The sequence below is a fragment of the Balaenoptera acutorostrata genome, chromosome 11 (genome assembly GCF_949987535.1).
Source record: "Balaenoptera acutorostrata chromosome 11, mBalAcu1.1, whole genome shotgun sequence".
Taxonomy (NCBI): domain Eukaryota; kingdom Metazoa; phylum Chordata; class Mammalia; order Artiodactyla; family Balaenopteridae; genus Balaenoptera; species Balaenoptera acutorostrata.
In genome coordinates, this window is record NC_080074.1 from 62,683,369 (window position 1) to 62,708,252 (window position 24,884).

A 24,884-nucleotide genomic window follows, 5' to 3' on the forward strand; every position below is an offset into this window, starting at 1 on the left:
AAAGAAAGGTAAAATTTTGAAGAAGATGAAGGAGGAGGGCTTGGTTTGGTGTATTCTAACGCAGTGGTTCTCAGAGCGTGGTTCCCGGATCAGCAGCAACAGCATTCTCTGGGAACTGGTTAGTAATTCTCAGGCCCTACCCCACACCTCATGAATCAGAAACTCCTGGGGTGGGGTTCAACCATCCATATTCACAAGCCCTGGAGATGATTCTAATGCATGCTCAAATTTGAGAACCACTGTTCTAAGGGGATTTTTTACTTCCATCTCCAAACATGTGCTTCTTCTTAGCCATATTGCTGCTGGGACCAGTGGCATCAGGGTATACAAGTGAAGGCTTGGACTTGGCATTAGTATGGGGAAGGCCTGGTGTGGAGGCAGGTGACGAGCTGCCTCATTCTCACCACACAGGAGCCTGGAGACCAGCTCTGGAGAGCCCCTGAGCAGAGGTCAGGACTGTAGGGATACTGGAAGAACATGACTCAGAGGGCCTTGGCCCTACAGGGATGAGGTCATTATAGCTGGTGTTCCTGCCTATGGGACAGCACAGGAACCACTGAAGAGGTATGCGACGACTTAAGAAAATATTAGGAGCAGCTAAAGAGATTCAAGTAGTGTACCCCAAAAATACCTTCTGGAACCAAAAAAACATTATTTTCAACAACAAAATAAAATCAGCCTATTTACTGAAAGAAAGAAGTCTGGTCACTGGCAGGACTCAAATTAGTGGCTTGGAAGAAGAAGTGGAAAAATATTTCAAAGCACAGAGCAAATAATATGAAGAGATGGAAATAATGAGGAAAATATGAGATTTGGAGAAGAGACCCAGTAATCCTAACATTCAAATATTTTAGTTCCAAAAGAAAGAAAAGGCATAAATGGAGGAGAGGCTATACTTTAAAAATAGAATATTTTGCGGACCTGAAGAAAGTTCTGAGCTTGCAGACTGAAAGGGCATAGGAAGATACAAAAAGAGAAGACATACATCTAAGCATGGAACTCCTGAATTCCAAGATTAAAGAAAGATATTTTCAAGTGTCTAGAAAGAAAAAGCAAGTTGTTTACAAAGCGAAAAGAATCAGATTGACACAGGACTTTTCATCTGCAACACTGGAAGTTAACAGTAGGAATACTGAGAGAAAAGGATGGCTACCCCGGAATCTCACACCCAGCGGAGGAAGCGTTCACCTGTTAGTGCAAAAGAAAGATATATGGAGATATAAAGGATTCAGAGAGCATATCAATCCCATATCTCACCTGAGGAAACTACTCAAGAAAATTTTGGTTAGAGAACAGAGAAGTCAAGATAGAGGAAGATGAAAAGGAGAAAGAACAAGCAGTGAGCAACAAACCTGGCAAAATATTATACTGTTAAATGTTTATGGCGATTGGGCTTCCCTGGTGGTGCAGCGGTTAAGAATCCGACTGCCAATGCAGGGGACACGGGTTCGAGCCCTGCTCCGGGAAGATCCCACATGCCACGGAGCAACTAAGCCTGTGTGCCACAATTACTGAGCCTGTGCTCTAGAGCCTGCGAGCCACAACTACTGAAGCCCACGTGCCTAGAGCCCGTGCTCCGCAACAAGAGAAGCCACTGCAATGAGAAGCCCGTGCACCGCAACGAAGAGTACCCCCGCTCACCACAACTAGAGAAAGCCCGTGCACAGCGACGAAGACCCAATGCAGCCAAAAATAAATAAATAAAATAAAATTTAAAAATTTAAATGGGCAGAAGACTTAAATAGATTGTTCATAAAGGAAGATACACGAGCAGTCAATAAACACATGGAAAAGTGTTCAATGCCATTGATTATCAGAGAAATGTAAATTATAATTACACTCCACTAGAATGACCAAAATAAAAATGGACTAGCAAAATCAAACATTGGTGAGAAGTCCTGTGCCCAACTAGAATTCTCATACACTGCTGGTGGCAATGTAAAACGATATAACCACATTGGAAAAAAGTTTTGCACCTTTTTATAAAGTCAAGCATGTGTCACCTCTATGATCCAGCTATTCTGTTTCTTGGCATTTACCCAAAAGAAACGAAAAAATTTACCCACAAAATGATTTGTACGTGAATCTTCAGAGCAGCCTTATTCATAGCAACCCCAATTCAAATGTCCATCAACAGGTAAATGGATAAACAAATTGTGGTATATTCATAAATGGAATACTGCTGAGCAGGAAGAAAGTACAATTGATACATCCAAAACATGGAATAATCTTAAGAACTATATTCAGCAAAGCAAGACTACATCCCTACAGGAGCACATACTGTAGAACTCTATTCCTGTGAAGTTGTAAAAGAAGCAAAACTAATATATGAGGGTAGAAATCAGAAAGTAGTTGCCTTTGGCTGAGGAGTAGACTGGAAAGGGGCATGAGGGAACAGTATGTCCCCAGAGAGTCAAGACACTTCTAACTTAAATGTCCTTTTTTTTTTTTTTAACATCTTTATTGGAGTATAATTGCTTTACAATGGTGTGTTAGTTTCTGCTTTATAACAAAGTGAATCAGCTATACATATACATATATCCCCATATCTCTTCCCTCTTGCGTCTCCCTCCTACCCTCCCTATCCCACCCCTCTAGGTGGTCACAAAGCACCTAAGTGTCCTTTTTTTTTTTTTTTTGGCCGCAACCCGTGGCTTGCGGCATCTCAGTTCCCCTACTAGGGACTGAACCTGGACCACAGCAGTGAAAGCGCTGAATCCTAACGGCTAGACCACCAGGGAACTGCCTAAATGTCCATTTTATAGCTGTGGAAGCTGAGGTTCACGAAGTTAAAAGATTTGGCTAAGGTCTGTACAGGAAACTCCTCTCCTGGGTCCTCTGAAGGAAAGGAGGCCAGCCATGTGCCCTCTCAGGATGTGCTGGAGGTTGCCAGGAGCAGGATTCAAGGGTTGGGGAAATGTGATCTGAAGGAGTAGAGGTGGAAGAGGGGGTGAGGCTGAGTTTTGGGGAGATGGGGTGGCATAGAATAGGTAAAGGAGGATGTCACCCAAGATCCTCAGCCCCTCCCATCACAAAGTCTTGCCTCTGCAGACTTTGCCTGTCTTCAGTCATGCCTGTCAAAAGTGGGTCTTCACATAGAGAACAGACTTGTGGTTGCCAAGGGAGAGGCGGGGTGGGGGAGGGATGGACTGGGAGTTTGGGGTTGGTAGATGCAAACTATTACATATAGAATGGATAAACCACAAGGTCCTACTGTATAGCACAGGGAACTATATTCAGTGTCCTGGGATAAACCGTAATGGAAAAGAATACAAAAAAGAATGCATATATATGTATAACGAAATCACTTCGCTGTACAGCAGAAATTAACACAACACTGTAAATCAGCTATACTTCAATTAATAATTTTTTTAAGTGGGTCTTCAACAAATCATGAATGAATGAATAAACGAATGAATACAAAGCGATACAAAGAGTTTATTATTGTATTGGAAAGAGCACAAAGAAAGAAACAAACACCTCTCAGACCTTGATGGCCCGAGTTGCTTTAAGTCACCCCACCTTCACCAAATCTGTAAGGCCCTTCGTGTCTCCCCCAGTCTGAACAGCCATGGAGTGAGAGGGGGCCCTTTGCCCAACCCACGGGGCTGGGGGCTCAAGAGCCACCACCATTCTGAGTCTGTGCTCACCTGCCCACAGGTCCACAGATCTCAGTCCTTGGAGTTCTCTGGTGGGGTCAGGCATGGCAGGCCCCCCTTGACTCAGAGCTAGGTCTGGGAATTCAGAGAGAAGCCCTGGTCCCAGGCTTTGCAGGCAGAGAACTTGGTGGTGTCATCTGGGCAGTGAGCGTGCCCTGACCTCTAGGTATGGCAGGACCAAGATCGAGGTGTCACCAGCCCCCAGAAGGTTGTCTGTGTCAGAGAAAGGTGAGTTGTGAATAAGGTCCCTCCCAGTGCCCACCCTGTGCATCTAAGACACGGGAACCCGTCCCTCACCCCCAAACCGGGCCCTGGCCCCTGACCGTGGCTGTGGAATTGGGCAACAATAGGGGGCTGGCTCTTGGGAAGGGGAGGCAGGTCCTCCTGGGTGGGGAGCTGAGCGAGGGTCATGGTCCCTTACCTGGGGCAGGGGGCAGTGGCGCCGTGCGTACCACTCCTGGCAGTACAGGCTGACCTGGATGCCCTGGCCCAGAAAGAGCATGGTCCACATGAGCACGTTCCACGCTGGGCCCGTGCGCCGGTCATGCATCATGAAGTTCAGTGGCCCTGATGCAGGAGGAAATGTTGTCACCTCAGCTCCAGATACCTGTATCTACTCTTCCTGGCTGCCTTCCTATCTCAGGGCACGGGGAAGAGTTGGAACAGGAAGGCACCATTGAGGAAGATCTTGAACCCAGCTCCAGAAGCTCACGGAGGTCTCAAGTGGCTCATGTAAAAACCAGGATTCCTCAGTCTACACTTCAATATCCTGGATCTCTTACTAAACCTCCGAACCTCACACCAGTTTTCTCCCCTTTGTCTTCCTGTATGTGTGCCCTGCTCAGATGCTCCTCTCCAGCCAGAAGTCTTTTCCCACATCCCCCAGGATACCCCTTTGCTGCCTCCCTCCCTGCTCCCAAGTCCGTCCCCCACCCCCCACCAACTCACACACAACTCTCATGCCTTCCCCCAGAAGGCACACACATTTCCCCCTCTGTCTTGGGTACATGGCCTCTCCCATCAGTCTGGAATCTCCAGGAGTGGGACTCCAGGTCTCTTCCCTCTGGATGTCTCCCTCTCCAGGGGCATAAAGAGGCCAAGCTCACCTCCAATGACAAGGAAGAGCAACAGCATGACAGGGTAGAAGAATCCCAGGACGAAGCAGAAGATGTACTCGTGGACCACTGCAGAGACCAGGAACACGCCCAGCATGGCTGCCCCTCGGGCCCGGCCACCAAGGAGCTGGCAGGAGCCGGGGGGAGGAGGGTGGAGTGAGTCTCCCTAAGCCCCCTCCACAAAGAGCCCCCTCCTTAAGGAAGCCAGAGGTTGTGTAGTACAGCGGAAAGAATATGGGATTTGCGATCAGAAGGGCTGACATGTCTTATTTAAGAGCATTTTATTAGTCCATTGGGCCTTAGATGCAACTTTCAAAAGGGGATATAATAATACTTACTTCTCAGGGTTACAGGGCAGATTATGTAGTATGTGAAAATTCTTGGTAACTGAAAATTGCTATATGCATGTTCCTTAGAAGGCTAAGGAGGGGAGAAATGCCCTGTGGAGGAGGTGTAGTTGAGGACAAGGAAGGAAGGAAGTTAGATCATAAGAAGGACTTTCTGCCCATTGGGTTGGGTAGAATGGGGACAGGTGAAAGTCAAAGGGGCCCCTAGGTCTGGAAAGGAGGAATGGTGCAGAGAAAGGGAAGGAGAGGATATCCCAGAGAGGTTCCATTAACTTTGGGAGCTGACGGGGTGTGCAGAGCCCATACCCACAGCCCATCCTGATATACGTAGCTGTACAGCCAGTCGTGGACCACCACGTTCCAAGTGCGGTAGTAGTTGGAGAAGGACGTCGAGTTCCACCAGTCCTGGGGGGGGTGGTTCAGGGGGGGAGAGGAGGTGAGCATCAGGGCCCTGTCTCTGCCCAGGCCCCAGCTTCTCTCCCCTGCTTCCTGCCCCCTGTCCCGGTGTTCTCCACAAGGGCTGGCTCCCAGCTGGAGAGAGACAGCAAGCATCCTCCCAACTCCCTCTTCAGCATCTGGGGTCCTTGCCCTCCCTCCTACTCTCCCTTTCAGGCGAAGAAGATTCCAAATTAGCATCCCCACAAGAGCAGTTAGCCCTGGCTGGTCAGGGGGTAGAGGGGTGACAATACAACCATACCCAGAGGAGCACATTTCTCACTGTGGAAGATTGACAGCACAGCTGATGTTGAAATCGTGCCCCACAGGGTTAAGAGAAACTGGTGACTAATGGAAATTCCTGAGCTCGTCTTACAGAACAGCAGGTAAGGGAACAGCTTGTTAAAAAACCCTTCTGCTTGTAACCTGCCTTCACTGACTAAGCCTTAAATTTTTTTTTTTTTTGACTCCTTAACTGCCCCGTATAGATAACACCTCTGATGTATGGGTCACTATAGTAACAGGGGGCATAAGTTTTCCAGGAACTTGGAGTTGGCTCTTGTCTAGTTCAAGCGGGCTAAGACTGGTTGGGACCACTGACCCTAAAACTGGGCTTGCACAGGTGTCGGATGAATGACCTTTTGACATCAGAGGGCCAAAAACTCCACCCTCAGATCATGCTAAATGCCTCCATTTTTTAACATGCATCCCATGAAGAAGCATGTAACTCAGATACACCTGTGCAGAACACCGATTACCTCACCTTTTCTCTACCTCCAATCACTTTTCCCCATACCTAAGATCATCTTGCTTCTTTATCCCATAAATATCTCAAGCCCCTGGCCTTTGGGGAGGCGAATATGAGATTGTTCCCCCTTCTCCTCACTTGGCTGCCTTGTGAATAAACCCTCTCTCTGCTGTAAATCTTGGCGTCTCAGTGTCTGGCTTACTGCGAATTGGTCAAATGAACCTGGTTCGGTAACAAGGTGACAGCCAACATAGCCACCATCCTCCCCACATCCTTCCCTAGCCCTCCCTGCATCCAGCTCCCAAGTAGCCCAGGTCCAGGCCCCACCCGATAGAACATTCTGTCTCCAAATCGTAGCATCTCTGCGAAGGCGTTGAGCCAGCAGTGAAGGAAGGCAAAGAAGATGAGCAGCAGCATGAAAATGCCTGGTAAGTGGAGACAAGGGGCTGCAAGTCAGCCTGGCCCCCCTGATCCCCCATGAAGCTCCAGGGGTCCCCCCAGGAAGCCCTCACCCAGCAACCAGGGCCCCAACCCCTACCAATCATTTGTTAATCCTTCACTAATTCATGCACTCATTCATTCATTCCATTTGCTCATGAAGCCCATGCCAGATGTTGGGGATACAGAGATGAATGTCAAAACCTCTGCCTGTTGGGAGTTCATAGAGTGGTTGAAAGGTAGGGAGGAGGTGGCAATCTGAAGTGAGACCCTGACGATGAGCAACCATAGGAGGGGGCAGATAAGGGAGAGTCAGAGGGAAAAGGTGTTGAAACTAAGAGTGAGCGGAGGGAGGGGTTCCCTGCTAAGCCTTCCCCAGGGTGCAGCCTTCTGCAGCCCTGCCTCTGGTGGGCATACCTGGCAAGGTGGCGTGCATGATGGAGAGCACCAGGGCACGGGTGCTGAAGGGCTCCCTGCTCATGTTGGCAAAGACAGGAACACAGAGGCGGCCCAGGATGAAACAGGCATAGAGCACGCAGCCCAGGGCCTGGGGAGGGGGTGGAGGACGCATAACTTTGAAAGGAATCACTGGTCGCTGCCCCTCCTTCTGGAATCAGACTCTGGCCCAGCAACTGCCTCCTCTTTCCTTAGTGCCACCCTCTGACCTCTCCCCCAGGCCTCCCTTACTTCACTCCCAGAAGTGTCCCCTCAGCCACCATGAGTCACGGGTAGTCCACCCTTTGACCCCGTCTTCTGACCTGGGCAAAGTTCTTGGCCACATAATTCCACCTGACGTTGGGTGTCCTGCAGCAGCAATGGGGATAATATGTTTCTCATCCTTTTATCTTGTTCCTGCCTGGGCCGGGGCCCAGCACCTGGGGCCCTCTCTCCGCAGCTCCCTCAATTGCTCAGGCCTGGGAGGATTATCTGGGGAGGTGGGGGTCTAGAACACTTTGGACCTTCTATAACAGAGACGACAAGTGGATTTTTAGCTTGAGTGTCCACTAAGGTGACCAACCATCTGGAGTTTGCTCCAGACTGAGAGGTTTCCCAGGACGTAAGAATTTCAGTGCTAAAACTGGGGCAGTCCTGGGCGAACCAGGACAGTTAGTCACCCTTGTGTCACCATGAGCTGGGGCAAGGAGAAGGGGTAATATACCTGCTCCTTACTTCCCATTTTTATTATGGGGTGCTGCCTGAGAAAGTGGCCAGTGTCTGGGATGAGGCTAAAGACCTCAGGGAGAGGAGAGTAGAAGGGCTAGATCCCTGACGGGCCTGGGCATTTGGGGAAGGGCGTGCAGGGTCTTACCTGGGGTAAGTCTCCCTGTAGATGAGTGTGGGGCAGAAGAGGAAATAGAGGTAGCTGGAGAAACTGGGGGCCCGGATCCCCTCACCTGGGGAGGAGTAAGAGGGGTCCATCAGTGAAGAGGGAAGGGAGAGAGGACACAGCTGGGTGGGATGCTGGGAATGGCACCCCCATCTTCTGGCACAGGACCTGCTGCGGCCAGAGCTTCATTTGGCACCCACAAGTTGCACCATCCACTTCTCTCTCCTGTTTTGACTACCTAATGGAAGGCTCTCATACCCTGGGTCTTAATAAGAATGAGCCAGAAGTCCTGGGCAGCAGGGGAGGGGTCTCAAAGGTGGGACCTAAGAGAATGCCTAATGACTAAGGCCCACAGAGCCCACCTGGGGGCCGGAGCTGCGACCCGTGGGCAAGATGGCCTTAGGAGGTTGGAGCTTTTATGAGGATCCTGCAGCTAGTGGCTTCATGCAACCAGCCAAGAGGACTGAGTTCACAGCAGCGCCTGCTGAAGGCCTCACCTCCTCTGGCCCGAAGTGTCCCAGGCACAATCTCTCTCAGGAAGGAGTAGCTTTTCATCAGGAGCCTGACCTGAGATGGAATGGAAAAGAGGTTAAGGTGCTGTGGGACTTTGAGCAGATCACTTAACCTCTCTGTGTCTCTTTTACGGGAGAGGGGCAGGCAGATTGTAAACTTTGTACAGTCAAAGCCCATACTTTATCTTTTTGTTGGACTGTCTTATAGCCTAACACAGACGGCTGCTGGGATGAATCGAGGGTAAAGGGGTACCGGAAAGGGCAGAGTCTCCAGCTGGCCAACCCAATCGATTATACTTGCGTAGCAGTGTCCGGTTCGTTTACATTTCCTTGGAGTCTGCTGTTTGTCTCAAATCCCTCGCAAAGGACTCCGCCCCTGGTAACTAGCTCCGCCCCCACCAATACAGTATCCAATGCCCTCCTTCCCAGGGGCCCCGCCCACCATTGGCCCCGCCCATCACCTACCTGCTCAAAGACTAGGACACAGCGGGAGGCTGGCGGGAGCTGATACTCCAAGGCTACATGGACCGGAAGGACGCTGAGCACTGCTGTGTGGCCGGCCAGCAGCATGAAGCCCAGGCCCACCCCCAGCGTCCAGGCCACTCTGGACTGGGGCCTCGCCCACAGCCGCAGGGCCTGGTAGGGCACCAGCAGAGTGGACAGGAACATGGGGACCCACGTTACCAGCGCCAAGGGCAGCTGTCCGAAGCTGAAGATCAGTAGGTCAAACTCCAGCATCAGCCTGGGAGTGGGGAAGGAGAGACAAAGTAGACAAGTGTGAGGCCCATCCTTGTCCCCTTCCTCTGCAGTCAGAGCTCTTGGAAGACAAACTGAGGCATCTTGCCAAGGTTGTGAGCTCCCCATCTCTGAAAGTGTTCAAGATGGCATCTCTGCTGCTCAGGACTTCTAGCAACAGGGCATTGCCCGAGGAGACTCAATCATGGGATGGCTTTGCTTCCAAATAACCTTTAGAGCCCTCTGTGGCACTGCAGAAGGGTTCAGTACATCCCGTGCCACCGGTGTTAGGGTATGAGGTGCCTAGAGTTTAATTTTGATTTTTGTTAGTTTTGTACTTTTGGGGTGTCTGGAGCTGTAGACTTGAATTAATAGAAAGCAGGTTGTTGAGTGTTTTGTTTGCTTAGGTTAAGAGTATACGGTCTGGGGACTCCTCTGGTGGTACAGTGCTTAAGAATCTGCCTGCCAATGCAGGGGACATGGGTTCGATCCCTGGTCGGGGAGGATCCCACATGCCGCGGAGCAACTAAGCCCGTGCACCACAACGACTGAGCCTGCGCTCTGGAGCCCGCGAGCCGCAACTACGGAAGCCCGCGTGCCTAGAGCCCGTGCTCCACAACAAGAGAAGCCACCGCAATGAGAAGCACATGCACCGCAACGAAGAGTAGTCTCCGCTTGCCTCACCTAGAGAAAGCCCGTGCACAGCAACGAAGACCCAATGCAGCCAAAAATAAGTAAATAAAATAAATAAATTTATTAAAAAAAAAAAACCACAAGTATACAGTTTGGGACTTCCCTGGTGGTCCAGTGGTTACGAATCCACCTACCAATGCAGGGGGCCCGGGTTTGATCCCTGGTCAGGGAACTAGATCCCACATGCCACAACTAAAAATCCTGCATGCCACAACAAAGACCCGGCGCAGCCAAATAAATAAATATTAAAAAAAAAAAGAAAAAAAGAGTATATGGTTTGGGGAATTCCCTGGAGGTCCAGTGGTTAGGACTCAGTGCTTTCACTGCCGTGGCCCGGCTTCGATCCCTAGGGTCAGGGAACTAAGATCCTATAAGCCTCGCTGTGCAGCCAAAAAAGAGCGTATGGTTTGTAATGGTGAAAAATTAGAAAATTAGAAGCGACCCAAACGTCCATTAGTAAAGAACTAAATGAACAAAAGCTGGCACTTCCAGACTCTGCGGTCATTAAAATCAATGAAACAACACGGAAAGATCTCTAATATGGGTCATTAGGGAGTGAAAAGGAAACAATAGGTACAGTATCTTATTAATGTAAACCCCCATAAAATACATTCCCTTGGTTCTTATATACATCTGAAAGTGGATGCATCGAAATGCTCTGGAGGGAAGCTCTCAAAACCATTAAAAATGTTACCCCTGGGGAGCGGTCTGGGATGGAGGGGAGTGATGGAGAAGGAGCCATTTTACATATATTTGAAACTTTTCCTGAGATTTGATCCTTAATTATAAGGATGAACAACAAGTTTGCCAAAAGGAAGTGCTGTTGCTGAACCTGCAGATCCTTGGTCCTCTTCCTTTTACTGCTTCCTAAGCCATATGTAGGGTGAGGTGGGGTCATGCAAGTCCAGACCCCCAGGGGTCTACAGCTCCCTGAGGCTCATCCCCAGAGTGGGGAGCTGCTTTTTGGGGGAAGCGATCCACCAAGGCACTTGTGTGCACAAGATCTTGTCTTCCCCACAAGATTGGGAGTGCCTCACAGAGAGGGCTGGGGTTGGCCCCTCATCTCTCTGCCCCCCAGGGCTGGCACTTAGGAGGGGCTCACTGGAGGTTACTTGAACCGAACACCACTGCCTTGGAAAGGACTGTGTGAGAGCAGTGGGGTGGGAACCATGCTTGTGTGTGCACATACATGTATGTTTGCCTCAGGACAAGGGTCCAATTGAGAAGGATTTGAGTGGGGGAGTAGTGTTGCCAGAGGGCTAACTCTGGGAAAACAGACCAAAGGCCATCCAAGGCTGTGCTAAGAGGGCTTTTTGGGTGGGAAGGTGGTTGGAAAGCAATGTTGATGTGTGTCTAATAATCAAACGGGCCCGTGCTCTCTCAGGCCGGTGGCAAGTGGAACACCGGGAACCCAGGTGGTCTGATCTTACCTGTGGGCCTATCCCGAGCGGGAGGGGTGCCTACCTGCCCTCATCAATGAAGTCGATGGCCAGGGTGCTGATGATGAAGACACACAGGCCGGCGATAAACATGTGGTAGATGGTGCGGAAATGCTGCACCTCCATCAGCTCGCTGGAAGGACAGGGGCCCGAGTGTCAGTGGGAGAGTCCTCAAGGTCATGCAGACTAGCTCAGGCACTGTACACAAGTGGGGATGGGACCTAGTGATTGGGAACTTGCAGCTACGGGCTGCAATATGGCTAGGACTTCTGTCCAAAGCTCTTTCCAGCCCAGACAATTCTCATCCTGGTGGCCTTTCTTCCACAATCACACCCAAGGCAGACAGAGAAACAGAACCTTAGAAACCTTCTCCAAGTCCTCCCCCAAACCACCTAGAGCCTGAGGATGACAAATGAGGTGCCCTGGACCCCCCAGACAAAGCTCTTTCTTTTCTTCTCATCCCGTCCTCACCCTTGACTTACTCAAGCAGGGACTTGCGGTTGATGAAAACTTTCCGTTTCCCCAGGGATGGCTCCCGGGTCCTGAATTGAGACAGTTGTTCTGGGCCAGGACCCAAAGGAAGAAGGCAGTAGGCAGAGGGTAGGGCCTTGCGGGACGTCAATATTTGGGAGCCGAGGGCAGTAGTAGGGGAAGGTCAGGGTTAGGGCCAGCGGGCAGGACCAGGTGGAAGGTCAGGGAGGGCCAGGGCAGAGCAAAGCCCACAGTGGAGGTCAGGAAGGCAGAGGCGATAAGGGGAGAAGAGGGAAGACTGAAGTTGGAGTTACATCAGTGCTGGCAAAGGGCACATGGGATAGCATCTGTGGCTCATAATCCTTACGATGCAGGAGGCTGCGCAGCCACTCCCCAGCCCCCTGGCTCCTCAGACTCTTACTTGCGCAAGGAATCTGGAGGGATGGAGGGCACTGGTCTGTCTTGTGGCGGGTAGGCTTGAATAGCCTCGCACATGGCCTGATCCAGCAGCTCCGTCAGCTGGCCTTGTGCTTGTTCCAGCAACTGCATCTTCACAGCCTACAGGACAAAGCAGGGCAGGGCCCGCGGTCCCTCCATCCAGTCAGCCATCCTCCCACTCACCAAACATTTACTGAGCCTCCCTCCATGCCAGGCACATTGCTAAGTGCTAGGGATGGAAAGATGAACAAGCATGGCTCCTGCCCAGAGGTTTCCACCCCCAGTTTAACTCCCTCTGGTTTCCCAGGGCAGCAGTGAGGATCCAAGAAAGATAATTTCAGACTCCGGGTCTGAACCTCAACCACCTTGTCATCTCTGATCCTACTCTCTTCTCCCTGACCCCAGCCTTCCCTCTCCTGACCTCTAGCCCCACTAACAGAAGACTGTTCACTGGCTGACTTTTGGCCCCTGTCCTGATGACCTGTGTTTCAAACCCCTCTGTCTTAACTCATAGCTCTGACCTGAGGCGTTTGAACCCGAGAACAAATTGTCTTTATCATCAAGCCAGTCCTCACCCCTCCCTCCCTCTACTCCAGGACCTGTCCATTTTGACCTCTGACCTCCCTCACCTGCATATGTCGGGTCCATTGTAGCAAATCTGGGCCTCTATGTGTCTCATTGTTTCCTAGGATAAGGGGTCAAAGGGGAGGAGTTGGGGTTCTGCTGCCTAGTGCAGACCCAGAGGCATCCTCTGACCAGGAAGTGCTTCCTGTGTGCTCAGCAGCCTCCCCACCCCCAACCAGTCAATATCTAGTATCATGGGGGGGCGGCGGGGAGCAATCAGAAGGGGAAGTTATTTTTGCAGGGGGTGAGGAGGTCACTGGCAAGCGGGGAGCCTGATGACCTTCCTGGAAACAGGGTACCCAGGGAACAGGAAGCTACTCTAATAACCATCTGGGGTAAAAGAGTCAGAAAGATAAGGCAAGGTACTGAATAGCTCTTTTCTCCTCCCTTCCCCAGCTGGGTAGTTAGGGGGCAGAGGCTGGGATCTGCCTTCACTGGCCTCCCAGGACAGCAGGAAGGATTGAAGGTAGACAGCAGGAACCCCCTCTCGACAGTGCACCCCACCTCCAGCCCCACCTGGGCATTCTGCATTCCCAAAGTGGGGCTCCCCTTCTCTGGAGGGCCGGTCCTCCTGCTCTCCTCCTAGCCCTTCTCTCCTCCGCAGTTGGGCCGCCCTTGGCTCCATGATGTGTGTCTTGACTGGGCAGCGGCAGCTGGTAAGTGTTCCCTCCCTTCCTTCAGGCTTGCCTGGCAGAGCTCTTATCTCACTCAGCTCCTCTGACAGCTCCAAAGACTAAAGTCCTTTCAGGAGGAGGGGTTATAAGTTATCCGATCCATGATCCCCTTCCGGAAGGCAGTACCATCTCAGCTACAGGCTCTGCTCTACTGGCTGTCACAGGGATGGACACAACCCTTGAACAGATAGCCCAACCACCACCCAGATGCCCAGCTCCCTCCCACAGGAATGGGAGCTCTGCACCCATGCATGTCACAGGGAGGGGGACTTTGCCCCTCTGAGGCTTATCACCTGGTATGGCTGCTTCCCAATCTCTTTCTCAGTAGGCTGAAGGTCGGGAAGGAGTCAGAAACATCTTCAGGTATCAGGGCACTCAGCTCCCGTAGACCATGATAAGGTGCGTGAAAGAACCTTGTCAACAAAGCTTTCTGTGCATGTGATTACTATTCTGTGAGGTTGGTACCTGTGATGACTGCGGTACCGTGGCCCCTCCAGTAGAAGGCTAGGTGCTGGGGGCCCTGAACACCACCTCTTCCCTACACCTGCTTGGGTTAGCAGGTAGGCAGAAAGGAGGCAAAACAAACACTTAATCAGCACCTGAGGAATGCCAGGCATTGTCACGTATGGAAGAACCAGATTTAAATCCTCCCTCAATCATTTACTGGCTGTGGAATTTCAGGCAAATGACCCTAATAGTTTAAGCTACAGTTTCTTCCTCTGAAAAACAGGGGCAAAAGTCCCTACCTCATAAGGTTATTGTAAGCATAAAATGAGGTAGTCCAGGTAAAAGCACATGGTCCAGGGCATAGCCCATGGCAAGAGTGCAATAAATAATAATTTCCTTCCCTTTTTAGTAAGAAGTAACAGAAGGGTAAGTGCCTTGAGAATTCCTCTTTGTTGGGTTCCTGGTGGGGATTAACTATTAATCATTCCTCTCCCTTTGTGTCCAAAGATCAGTGTTAGAAACAAGGTCACAACCTCAGACCAAGGCCACGGCCTCAGTGTCTCCCTGCCCCCACCTGCTGCCTTCCACTCCCTGGTGGGCAGTTGGGTGAGGCTTGAGGCCATGAAACCTCTACCAGTGGCTGTCTCTGTCATTCCAAGTGTGGCGGGAAGGACAGATGGTAGTCCACAGGAGAAGAGAGCTGCTATAAGAGGCTGGACAGGGGTAGAGAGGAGGGCCAGGGACTCCACAATGTAAGAGATGAACACAGAGATGTAGGCCAGAGACCCCCAACACAGCTTTATTAACACCCCAAGCCAACACCAACAATCTTTCCATGTGTGAGGTTGACAATGGGGCAGGGCCTGCAGGTGGAGTGTGGGGCCCTGGGCCCCTGAGTTACTCAGCACTCAACAAATAACCCAAGATGACAGCCCCACGCTCCTGCCAGTGGCCATGCAGCCTCCCACCCAGCCTTAGCCACTGCTCCCAGTGGGGCAAGGGGAGCTTCCATCGCCATCTGGGGACCCGGGCAGGGGCTGGCCCATGCGATCCACACACCAGCAGGGACCTCGGCGCTGCCCCTGGGAGGACCGGCACTGGGGAGAGAGGCACAAGGATCAGAGGTGTGGCCCAGGAGAGATGGGAGGGGCCCCGCGGGTTGGGGGACGGGCTGTCGACTCCTGAGTCTGAGTCTGTGGAAACATCTGAGTGTTCTCAGGACAGCGAGGCCTGCTGGGTTCCCTTGCATGGCTTCTCTTCTCCACCCACCAAATTGTGCCTGTTCTTCTAGGCCAGAACAGTGGTTCTTAAAGTGTGGTTTCCAAACCAACAGCATCAGCATCACTAGAGGCCGCATTAGAAATGCAAATTTTCAGGCTCTGTGGGCGGGGCTCAGCCACCTGTGTTCACACCAGGGTGATTCTGATGCTCCTCATGTTTGTGAACCTCTGAGTCAGGCATTGCTTAGATAGTCTAACTGCTCTCCCATAGCTGTGGTTGGTTATTCTCTATGTTTGTGTGGGCCCTAAAGTTGGGAGAGCCCTAAGGGCAGGGCAAGTGTCTTATTTATGCAACTTTGTAAGCCCCCCTACCCAATTGCTGGTAGGACCCTTGTACTGATAGACTAAGGGAGGAGAGGAATGGCCTCACCTGCCGCTTCCGGTAGAAGCCCCGATGGTCACAATTAGGCACGTAGAGGGTGTGAGCCCCGCGGTAGATCTCGGTCTGGAGTTGCTGCAGCACTGAGTCCAGATGTCTGCGGCAGGGGCCCTGGAGGAAGGGATAGCTCTGCTGCAGAGCCTGCTGGCCCCACCAGCCAGGCTCCCGGGACTGGGATGGAAGACTTCGCCAAGCCCAAGGGAGCAGTCTCCGATGGGAATCTCCAGGACTCCCCACCCCTCCTGTTCCCTGCCCGCCTCAAACGCACCATCTCAGTGTCTTGGACGCCCCCAGGATTGGGCCGGGCGGAAGTGGTAGAGGTCCCCTGATTCCTCTGTTGGTCTCTGCGGTTCATGTCCTGCTGGCGAGTTGTCCCTGCTTGGGGCTTACTCTCCTTAGGATTCTCCCCTACAGCCACAAGAGGAATGGGGAAGAAGAGGCCGGAAATCAACCAGATGTCAAAGGCCAGAGCCGAGTGGAAACGAGTGGGGCTTTCAGAGTAGTGAGGGGGTTTACAGTTTGGCTCCACTGTTACCTTCTCCTGGCCTCAGTTTCTTTCTCTGACAAATGGTAATATTACCTTTCATGATAACATCCCCAGACTAGTTTTTTAAAAAAATATTTATTTATTTATTTTGGCTGCACCAGGTCTTAGTTGCGTCATGCGGGATCTTTAGTTGCATCATGTAGGCTTCTTAGTTGTGGCATACGGACTCTCAGTTGCAGCGTGCAAACTCTTAGTTGCTGCATGCATATGGGATCTAGTTCCCAGACCAGGGATCGAAGCCAGGCCCCCCGCGTTGGGAGCACGGAGTCTTACCCACTGGACCACCAGGGAAGTCCCCTGCAGACTAGTTTTAAGGCTTATAAAGGAGAAGCACTTTGGAAAGCAAAAATCAATACGTTCATTGATTGAGAAGCCTGGGGCTTTGGGTGAAAAGACCGGGCTGTTCCACCAGAGGCCAGCAGGGGGTGCACCAAGGCAGGGAGATGGGGCAGAAGAGCAATGGCGGTGAGAGGGGGGTCAGCAGGGACCCAAGTGGAATGTGTGTCCCCGCTGTGACCCTGCTGTGACTCAGCCCACCCCTCCCAGGGCTGAGACATGGTTACTTTGGGGGCACTGCAGTGGGGGCCTCTCCCTTCTGGTCCCCTGAGACTCAGCCCAGCTCAACCCCAGTGGTCCCAGGAGCATGTGTGATTCAGCCCTTAACCAGGAGGTGGAAGGTGGGCAGGCTGCAAAGGTGCAGGAATGAGTGGCTTCCAACCTTCAGGCTGCTCCTGGCTCTGGAGAAAGTTTCACACGTTGTCCTGGGGGGTTTGGGGAAAGCTCAGGATGGGAAGGGAAAGTCAGGGTGTCAGGGCGAAGAAAAGACAGGGAGGGGAGCGGGCACTGTTTGGAATTTGCCCCAGCTGTAAAATGAGATATTATGAGCCCTGAAGTTGCTCCCATCTGCCTACTACTCAAAAGCCAAGAACCGTTTCCTCTGCAATCCTGAGTCTGATCCCTCTTTCTCCACACTCCTCAGACCTTGCCCCTCATTCCCTCTATTCAGCATCCTACCACGACCATGCTCCCAGCTGCCTCCTCTGACCCATCCAGACCACCTCTTTCCAGGAAGACCCCTAGCAGCCTGGACCCAGGCATTTAGGACTGAAAGAAACTCCAAGTTGATTTCCCATCCCTCCCTGCGGAAAAAACTGGGAGCTCAGATGCCCCTGGGGTGGGGGCCGTTTGTATTTCCTCCTCTTCCCATCTCCCTGCTGCCCCCCATCTTTCAGGTTCTGACTCACTTCTGTCCCACCCACCCAATGACTCAGCCTTCTATTCTCCTCTCTGGGTTAGGGTGGGGTGGGGTGGGGTGGGTGGAGGGTTCTGAGAAGCTTTAAATCATAACCCTGATTTGGCAGACTCCTTCTTTTCCCACCTCTATCCCCCGCTCCGGGTGGGGAGCGGGGAGGGCCAGCGCCAGACATCTGACCCTAGTCTAGTCTGAAACTGCTCTGGATTTGAGCCATCTTCTATTCTCCACCCCATGTTCGGGTGCTTTGGACACCCTGATATTAAGAGGAGATATTTCTCAGTGTGTGCAGGATTTGGGAGTCTGGAGTTCTCTTCCCTCTTTCTCCAAGTGGAAGCTGGTAACAATGCCTGGGTCCTTTCTGCAGCTTGGGTGTCTAGGGCTGAATGAGCTGGGCCTCTGTAGCATACAGCACGTCCCTAAACCCTTCCATCCCTCCCTTTCCCCTCAAGAGAAAATAGGTCGAGAGGGCAAAAAAGGGTTGCGGGCTCAGACATCTCCCTGCTTCATCCCTAGGGCCCCCAGCCGTACCCCAGACTCCTAGGAGCTCCCCGCACTGGCCCCTTCAGCCTCGAAAATGTACCCCCACCAGGGTTGGGGAGGAGGAAGCGTCAATCTCAGGACCCTAATAGCAGGGCTGCCCGTGCGCATCCCTCCCGGACCCTGCCGGCAGAGTTGCGGGGCTCACGTGGGCGGGGCAGGGGCGGGGCGCGGACTCACCCGAGGGCGCGCGCGCCCGGCCGCAGCGGCCCCGGCCCAGCAGCAGCGCCCGCAAAGGCGCCTCGTCTTTCTCCGGCGGCTGGCACTGCAGTCCTGGGGCGCAGTTTGGAGTGTAGACCCCGCACTGCTGCCCCTCCCTCCTGAGACAGCCCCCAGCTTCCGAACAGCCCTCCGCCGGCGGCCCTCCATCCTCCTCCTCCACGCAGCCCCCTGGACAACCCGCCTGCACCCCCTGCCCGCAGCCTGGGCACCTTGCCAAGGCGCCTCCTGGGCGGGCAGCGAGCAGCAGAGTTAGCAGCAGTGGTGGCAACAGCCTGTGGGGGGTCATGGTCAAGATTTTTGCCCCGTCCACTCTTCCCAGAGCAGTCGTAGCGCAGCTGCTGCCCGTCGCCGCCCCTCTGCCTTAAGTAGCCGCCGGCAGGGGCCGGGCCCTTTAAGAGCCAGGTGAAGGGGGGGGGCGGTGGAGAAGGCAGGGGCATTCCCTAAACTGGGTGGGACTGGAGAGGCCCCCCCTCCACCTGGGTCCTCCCCACTCTTCTCTACCTCCTCCCTCCTCCCGGTTTCTGTTTACTTCCCAAATTACTCTGATTTTTCTTGCTTTGTTCCCGGGAATCTCGCCCGGATTTTGGGAGCTGGACAGCTGGCTGGAGGCCCTGGAGGGTGGGAAGGGGTGGAAGCAGGAGGGCTGGAAGCGGCAGTAGGGATGAAGGGGAAACCTGAAATCCAGTTCGGGTACATGTGTGGCGAATGAAGGAGACGGAGGGACTCCGATGGGGAGTGAGAAGATGGCGGACTTAAGTGGACGGAGAAGGGATGGTGTGGGGGTCATGAGAGGAATGCGGGCGAAAAGAGAGAAAAGGCGGAGACGACGGAGAGTGGGGTCTTGGGAGAACCGACTGCTGATGGAGGAGAGTAAACCAGGGGCGAGGAGAGGAAGAGCAAAGCTGAGGCAGGAGCAAGAGAAGGTCTCCCTGAGATGTGACTGAGGGGAAGGCGGGTACTGGGGGCCAGACTTGGGTAAGATGATAGAAGGGGTTGGGGGAAGCAAGGGGTGAGGTGGGGGGAGGCGGAGGCACACCCTGAATGAACTGTCAGAAATCCTAGCATTGTGTTGGGGACATGGGAGTCTGGAGGGATTGCAGGGGGCGGAGCGTGCCCGCAGAACTGGCTGAACACCTGGGAGGTAGGGACGGGGGACTGGCCAGCTGAAATTATGGTGGCGGTGGCCGGGGGGAGGCGGGGGGGAGGATTAGAGGAACCCATACTCTGGGTGCTCTTAGGGACAGTGGCCAGAGAGCAGATCCCCAACCCACCCTGCCCTTCATCCAGGTCAGCCCACCCCTCCATTCCTCTCCTTTCCCAGAATCTGTCCTCCACTCCACACCCACCCAGTACCACCCTTTGGGTTTTCTGGATTATTCAGGCTGTGCTCTACCCAGGGGGGTTGGATGGTGACTGGTCTGAGTGTTTCAGTCTGCCTGTTCCCCGGGCTTTCACACGCTGGTCTGTCTACCCCCCCTCCCCACCCCTGGCCGCCCTTCTCCAGGCAGTGCCCCGCCCATCTGAGAACTCCTAGCTGAGCCTTCCTTCCTAGAGGGAGGAAGAAGGACCGTTTCCTTCTGCAACCCACACGCACCCAGCTCTGGGTTACGCAACACCGGCCATCTCATTCTTTCCTAAAACAACGGCTCTGGGCAGTGACTAAGTTTAAATTCTGGGCCTCCAAGCAAGAATGTAAGCAAGGGCTTCCTGAACTTTTAGATAAATACAAAATAAAAAGAACTCTACTCCCAGCCCGCCCCCTAGGGCTACCCTGGGACCCTAGGACCAGCATTTGGCGAGCAGCGTCTTCCAGTAGCCCTGAGACTGTGACGCAGATTGGGCAGGCAGGGAGGAGGGGGTGCTGGGGGAGTGGGAGGAGCAGCTCTCCTCTCTCTGGAGGCTCTCCTTTGGGAGGCTCTGGGACCTCCTCCTCCAAGCTCTGACCCCAGGGTAGCGAGCTCCATCCTGTCCCTCCGTCCTTATCACGATTTATTTTGCCCTGCACATGGTTCTAGCTAGGGCTTTTCTCCTCAGCTCCATCTTACTGCTTCTGAATAAGATGGAAAGGTCTGTGGAAAGTTGAGATGGGGAAGAGATGGCCATACTCCCTGCAGGATCCCAGTGTGGCTTTTTAAAGAAGTTTGTATTCTTTGGTAGGTTACATTGCAGAGAAGCCCAATACTCTGCTAGCCTCTCACATCCACCGCTGCCTTCCCAAATTCCCCCTTCCCCTTCCCACATCACCACCGCCACCCTTACAGATTTCCCCTGTTTACTGCTACCCCCTGCCCAGCTTGGTCCCTCCATGCAGTCTAAGTACAGCCACTGCACAGCCCAGTCCCACCCGCCACCCCAGCACTGCTCTTCCCTCGTCCCCATGCCTCCAGCATGGATGTCCAGAGCGGCGAGCTGTGCTGTCAGTGCTGGGGTCTAACCAGGCTCTTTCTCGAAGTCTGAGACTCTCGAACTCTGCTTTTCCTCCCTTTGGGATGCCCTTCACCTCAGCGCCCAGAGCAGAGGTAGGAAGCGCATGGTGAGTGCTCAGGATGGAGTGTGGGCCAAGGTGCAAACAAACCTCTGGGACTCTGCCTGGCCTCTGTGGAGAGAAGAGCTTGCGGAAAGCTTCTGTCAGGGCTGTGAAAAGACTAAACAGCTTGGGCTGTTACTTAGGCTTTCTATAAATAAACTTTGACAGGACTTCCTTCTGCTCTTGCAGGTTACACTCTGTTGTCCTGCTCCCTTATGCTCTGCATCTCTCACACCCAGCCCAGCCCTCCAAATCCACAGCACCCCCAGGTGCTGACTTCCTTTTGAGAACCAGGGGTAAAGGAGGGGGCCTGCCTGGATCCTTTTGAGCTTTGAGTCTGAGGAAAGACAAGTGGTGGCACAGTCCACAGACAGAAAGCACCAGAGAGGAGGCTCAATGACCACATCATGACATGGCCTGTCTGGTGTGGGTCTGATGGGAACTGTTACGATAACCTCCACTGGTCTCCAGCCTCTGGTTTCTGCCATCTGTCCCACACACACAATTGGTCTTGCTCCTGTGACTCTCTCCTCCTCAAAGGCCTTTGGTGGTACTCCATGACCCCCCTCCCCGCAAGGACCCATGCTCTCATATGCCAATCATGACCCTGTGGACAGCTGGCCCTGGAAGCACACTCTGGTTCAGCCATCTGGTGGGATCACCTTCCCCAAAACCTCTTGGCAGTTTCTCATCTCTGAGTCTGAACCAAGATTAGGGGAAGGGAAGGTGTGGTGCTCAGAGGTAATTTCTTCCCCTGGACTCCAAATTTTTAGCTCATAAGGATGAAATTCTCCCCCCCCCGCCATTCCTCTCACCACAAACCAGATTCTGCCACCTCATCCCCACCTGCTCAGCCAGCTGTCTGCCTTTCTTTGAATTCATCCACATTGTTGTGTTGCTATCTTAAATTTTTGCTCATCTTTTCTTGTGTCTTATTTTTCCAGTTAGATTACGAGTGTTGGTTTTTTTTTTTTAATTAATTAATTTATGGCTGCGTTGGGTCTTGGTTGCTGTGCACGGGCTTTCTCTCTAGTTGCGGCGAGCGGGGGCTACTCTTCGTTGCGTTGTGAGGGCTTCTCATTGCGGTGGCTTCTCTTGTTGCGGAGCACCGGCCCTAGACGCGTGGGCTCTAGAGCTCAGGCTCAGTAGTTGTGGCTCACCGGCTTAGCTGCTCCGCGGCATGTGGGATCTTCCCGGGCCAGGGATCGAACCCATGTCCCCTGCACTGGCAGGCGGATTCTTAACCACTGCGCCACCAGGGAAGTCTCAGATTCTGAGTGTTTTGAGAACAGGAGCCCCATACCTTCTTCACCTCTGGACCCCCCAGCTCTCAGCTCATATAAGGAGTTAGGAATTGATACAGGTAAAAGTTGTTGTTTCGGGTGGGAGCAAAGGCAGTCCTGGGGGAGGGCCTTGAGAGGTGAAGCGGGCGCATTGTAACTCTTCTGGAGGCTCCGCCGGTGCTCCTCTACTTCTGAGCTAGCCCAGGCCACCCACCCCAGAGGGTCTTGTGGCTCTCCAACTCCTTTAGCCCCTCCTCTCTCTTTTCCTATTTCTCCCCCTTGTTCTCCAAGTAAAGGCCAAAGAGACTGAGAGGCCAGAGTGTTGTCAGAGTTCAATAAGAGAGGGAAACCTGGCCCCAGGATAAACCAAAGAGGGTTTCCCGGAGAATAGGGCTTTATTTTTTTTTTAATTTATTTTTATTATTTATTTATTTATTTATTTATTTATTTATTTTTGGCTGCGTTGGGTCTTTGTTGCTTAGTGTGGGCTTTCTCTAGTTGCGGCGCACAGGGGCTACTCTTCGTTGTGGTGCGAGGGCTTCTCCTTGCGGTGGCTTCTCTTGTTGTGGAGCATGGGCTCTAGGCGCGTGGGCTTCAGTAGTTGCAGCGCATGGGCTCAGTAGCTGTGGCGCACGGGCTTAGTTGCTCCGCAGCATGTGGGATCTTCCAGGACCAGGGCACGTGGGATCTTCCCAGACCAGGGATGGAACCCGTGTCCCCACATTGGCAGGTAGATTCTTGACCACTGAGCCACCAGGGAAGTCCCAAGAATAGGGCTTTAAAGTAGAGTTTAGTGGACTTCCCTGGCAGTCCTGTGGTTAGGACCTGGTGCTATCATTGCTGTGGGCCCCGGGTTCAATCCCTGGTCGGGGAACTAGGATCCCACATGCCTCATGGCAAGGCCGAAAAAAAAAAAAAAGAGTTTAGGAGAAGAGGGAGGAGGGCATCTCAGATAGGAAAGCACATCTTTGTGTAACAGAGATGAGGGGAAAGAGGCATGCGTGTGGATGTGTGTGCATGATTTGTTCTGTCTAGATTCCCAGTGTCCCAATGATATCAGAGAAAGGAGAACTGGGAAGGGAGCAGAGCAGTTTTCTATACTGGGCTGGAGTCAGCCAGATGGTTGGGAGCTGGGAATCATTAGTGGAAAAGAAATAATAACTGGGGGTCTGAGTTTTGCTATTTTTGGTAATTACATGAATAAAAATATATTCAGTAGACTGATAAAGCATTTATTTATGTGGATGTAACTACATTATATGGACATAAATAGGGAGGAATTGTGCTCCCAAGGAGCTTAGAATTAATATCTGTCCATCCAACACACACTTAATAAACACCTAAAAAAACAATCGGGGTGGTAGGGTATTCCAGGATAGAATGCAGACTGTAAGGGTGAATCTAAATGTATTATATATGTATGACAAAAACACACTGAGGGGGTGAGAAAAAAAAAAAGGTGCTGACCTAAGTAATTTGGAAAACAGTGTTATGACTGGAAACTGTAAGGCTAAAGATAAATGTAATGGCATACTCTACACTCTACATAAACACTGTACTCTGGTTGATAAATTTGTTTCTCATGGGCTTATGGGTTAAAATTTTTGCAACTGCTTAACATGTACTGGGGTTGAGCAAATAAGTAATGGATATTGGGTTTCTCACTGTCAGAGAGAAGTAGGGAGGAAGGCTAGAATGAACCCTGTGGTACTGGATTAGAGTAAGAGACTTCAGTACAATCCTCATGGATTGGAAGACTCCATATTGTTAAAATGTCAGTTCTCCCAAAATTGATCAATAGAGTCAATGTAATCCCAATTAAAATCCCAGAAGGCTTTTTTGTAGAAATTGGCAAGCTGATTGTCTCATATAGAAAAGCAAAGGATCTGGAATAACTCAAACCAACTTTTAAAAAGTACAAAATTGAAGGACTTATACTACCTGATTTCAAGGCTCATTATAAAGCTATAGTAATCAAAACATAAAGATAGAAAAACAGATCAGTGGAACAGACAGTCTAGAAATAGACCCACAAAAATACAGTAAATTGATTTTTTTCCTTTTCTTTAAACACTTTTTTTTAACTTGTTCAATAGGTGTTTGACAAAGGTGCAAAGGAATTCAGTAGAGAAAGGACAGTCTTTTTAACAAATGCTGCTGGAACAACTGGACGTCCATATGCAAAAAAAAAAGAAAAAAATTATCTCAAAATTAATCACAGATCTGGATGAAGTTGGTAATGCATAACCTCAATCTAATAATGAGTAAATATCAGATAAAATGAAACTGAGGGATATTAAACAAGATAATTGGCATCTACTCTTCAGGAAAGACTGAATAACTGTCCCAGATTAAGGAGCCTAAGGAAACATGACAAGTAAATGTCAGTCACAGATCTGGGGTTCTAATCCAGATTTCCTAATGTCTGGTCTACACCTATTTCTGACACCTTATCTCCATTATGCCAAGTGGCCACTGTTTATGATATAGGAGAGGATGGCTTCCGTTTCATTCAACATTTGTAGAGCACCTATTTATGATAAGAATAGGATAGCTCTCAGGGGTCTGAAGGAGCTCACAGTCCAGCAGAGACAGATCTACAAACACAAGTTACTTTAATAATAAAAGTAAGACTGTTATAAGTGCTATAAATGAGGTGCAAACGACATGGTATAAGAATACAGAGGAGGGAAAACCTTCCTATCTGGAATAGAGAAATTCGGTGATGGGAGGAAACGGGGAAATCCTCCCC

At 51.6% G+C, this 24,884-nt stretch overlaps 2 protein-coding genes across 3 annotated transcripts; both read right to left on the reverse strand.

The window, feature by feature from the left end:
• Positions 1-3,416: 3,416 nt before the first annotated feature.
• On the reverse strand, positions 3,417-14,788 carry SOAT2 (sterol O-acyltransferase 2). 2 transcript variants are annotated; one of them, XM_007179423.2, is made up of 16 exons: positions 13,949-14,288; positions 13,498-13,722; positions 12,987-13,042; positions 12,341-12,477; positions 11,931-11,990; positions 11,474-11,581; positions 9,047-9,323; positions 8,567-8,636; positions 8,052-8,136; positions 7,501-7,546; positions 7,160-7,289; positions 6,632-6,729; positions 5,428-5,526; positions 4,766-4,901; positions 4,081-4,226; positions 3,417-3,872 (listed from the first exon to the last, which is right to left on the reverse strand). In XM_007179423.2, the coding sequence occupies exons 2-16, from the start codon at positions 13,604-13,606 to the stop codon at positions 3,822-3,824; spliced, it is 1,608 nt and encodes a 535-aa protein (XP_007179485.1). In that variant the 5' UTR covers positions 13,607-13,722; positions 13,949-14,288; the 3' UTR covers positions 3,417-3,821. The 2 variants fall into 2 exon arrangements, with proteins under 2 accessions (XP_007179485.1, XP_007179486.1); XM_007179424.2 differs by lacking the exon at positions 7,501-7,546 and having other exon boundaries at positions 7,160-7,215; positions 13,498-14,788.
• Positions 14,789-14,876: 88 nt separating this feature from the next.
• Positions 14,877-18,704, reverse strand: IGFBP6 (insulin like growth factor binding protein 6). The gene is made up of 4 exons (XM_007179422.3): positions 18,281-18,704; positions 16,030-16,169; positions 15,753-15,872; positions 14,877-15,199 (listed from the first exon to the last, which is right to left on the reverse strand). Exons 1-4 carry the CDS (start codon positions 18,606-18,608, stop codon positions 15,077-15,079), a joined length of 711 nt encoding a protein of 236 aa, XP_007179484.2. The 5' UTR covers positions 18,609-18,704; the 3' UTR covers positions 14,877-15,076.
• Between the last annotated feature and the right edge of the window lie 6,180 nt (positions 18,705-24,884).

Excerpts from the sequence above, each read along its gene's own strand:
- IGFBP6 (XM_007179422.3), bottom strand. The coding sequence starts at position 18,608 with ATGACCCCCCACAGGCTGTTGCCACCACTGCTGCTAACTCTGCTGCTC. Across the intron at positions 15,873-16,029 it reads GCGTCCAAGACACTGAGATG|GGCCCCTGCCGCAGACATCT; the intron begins GTGCGTTTGAGG and ends CCCTTCCTCCAG. Across the intron at positions 15,200-15,752 it reads GCTTCTACCGGAAGCGGCAG|TGCCGGTCCTCCCAGGGGCA; the intron begins GTGAGGCCATTC and ends CTCTCTCCCCAG.
- SOAT2 (XM_007179423.2), bottom strand. The coding sequence starts at position 13,606 with ATGGAGCCAAGGGCGGCCCAACTGCGGAGGAGAGAAGGGCTAGGAGGA. Across the intron at positions 6,730-7,159 it reads CATGCACGCCACCTTGCCAG|GCATTTTCATGCTGCTGCTC; the intron begins GTATGCCCACCA and ends TCCACTTACCAG. Across the intron at positions 5,527-6,631 it reads GAGACAGAATGTTCTATCGG|GACTGGTGGAACTCGACGTC; the intron begins GTGGGGCCTGGA and ends CACCCCCCCCAG.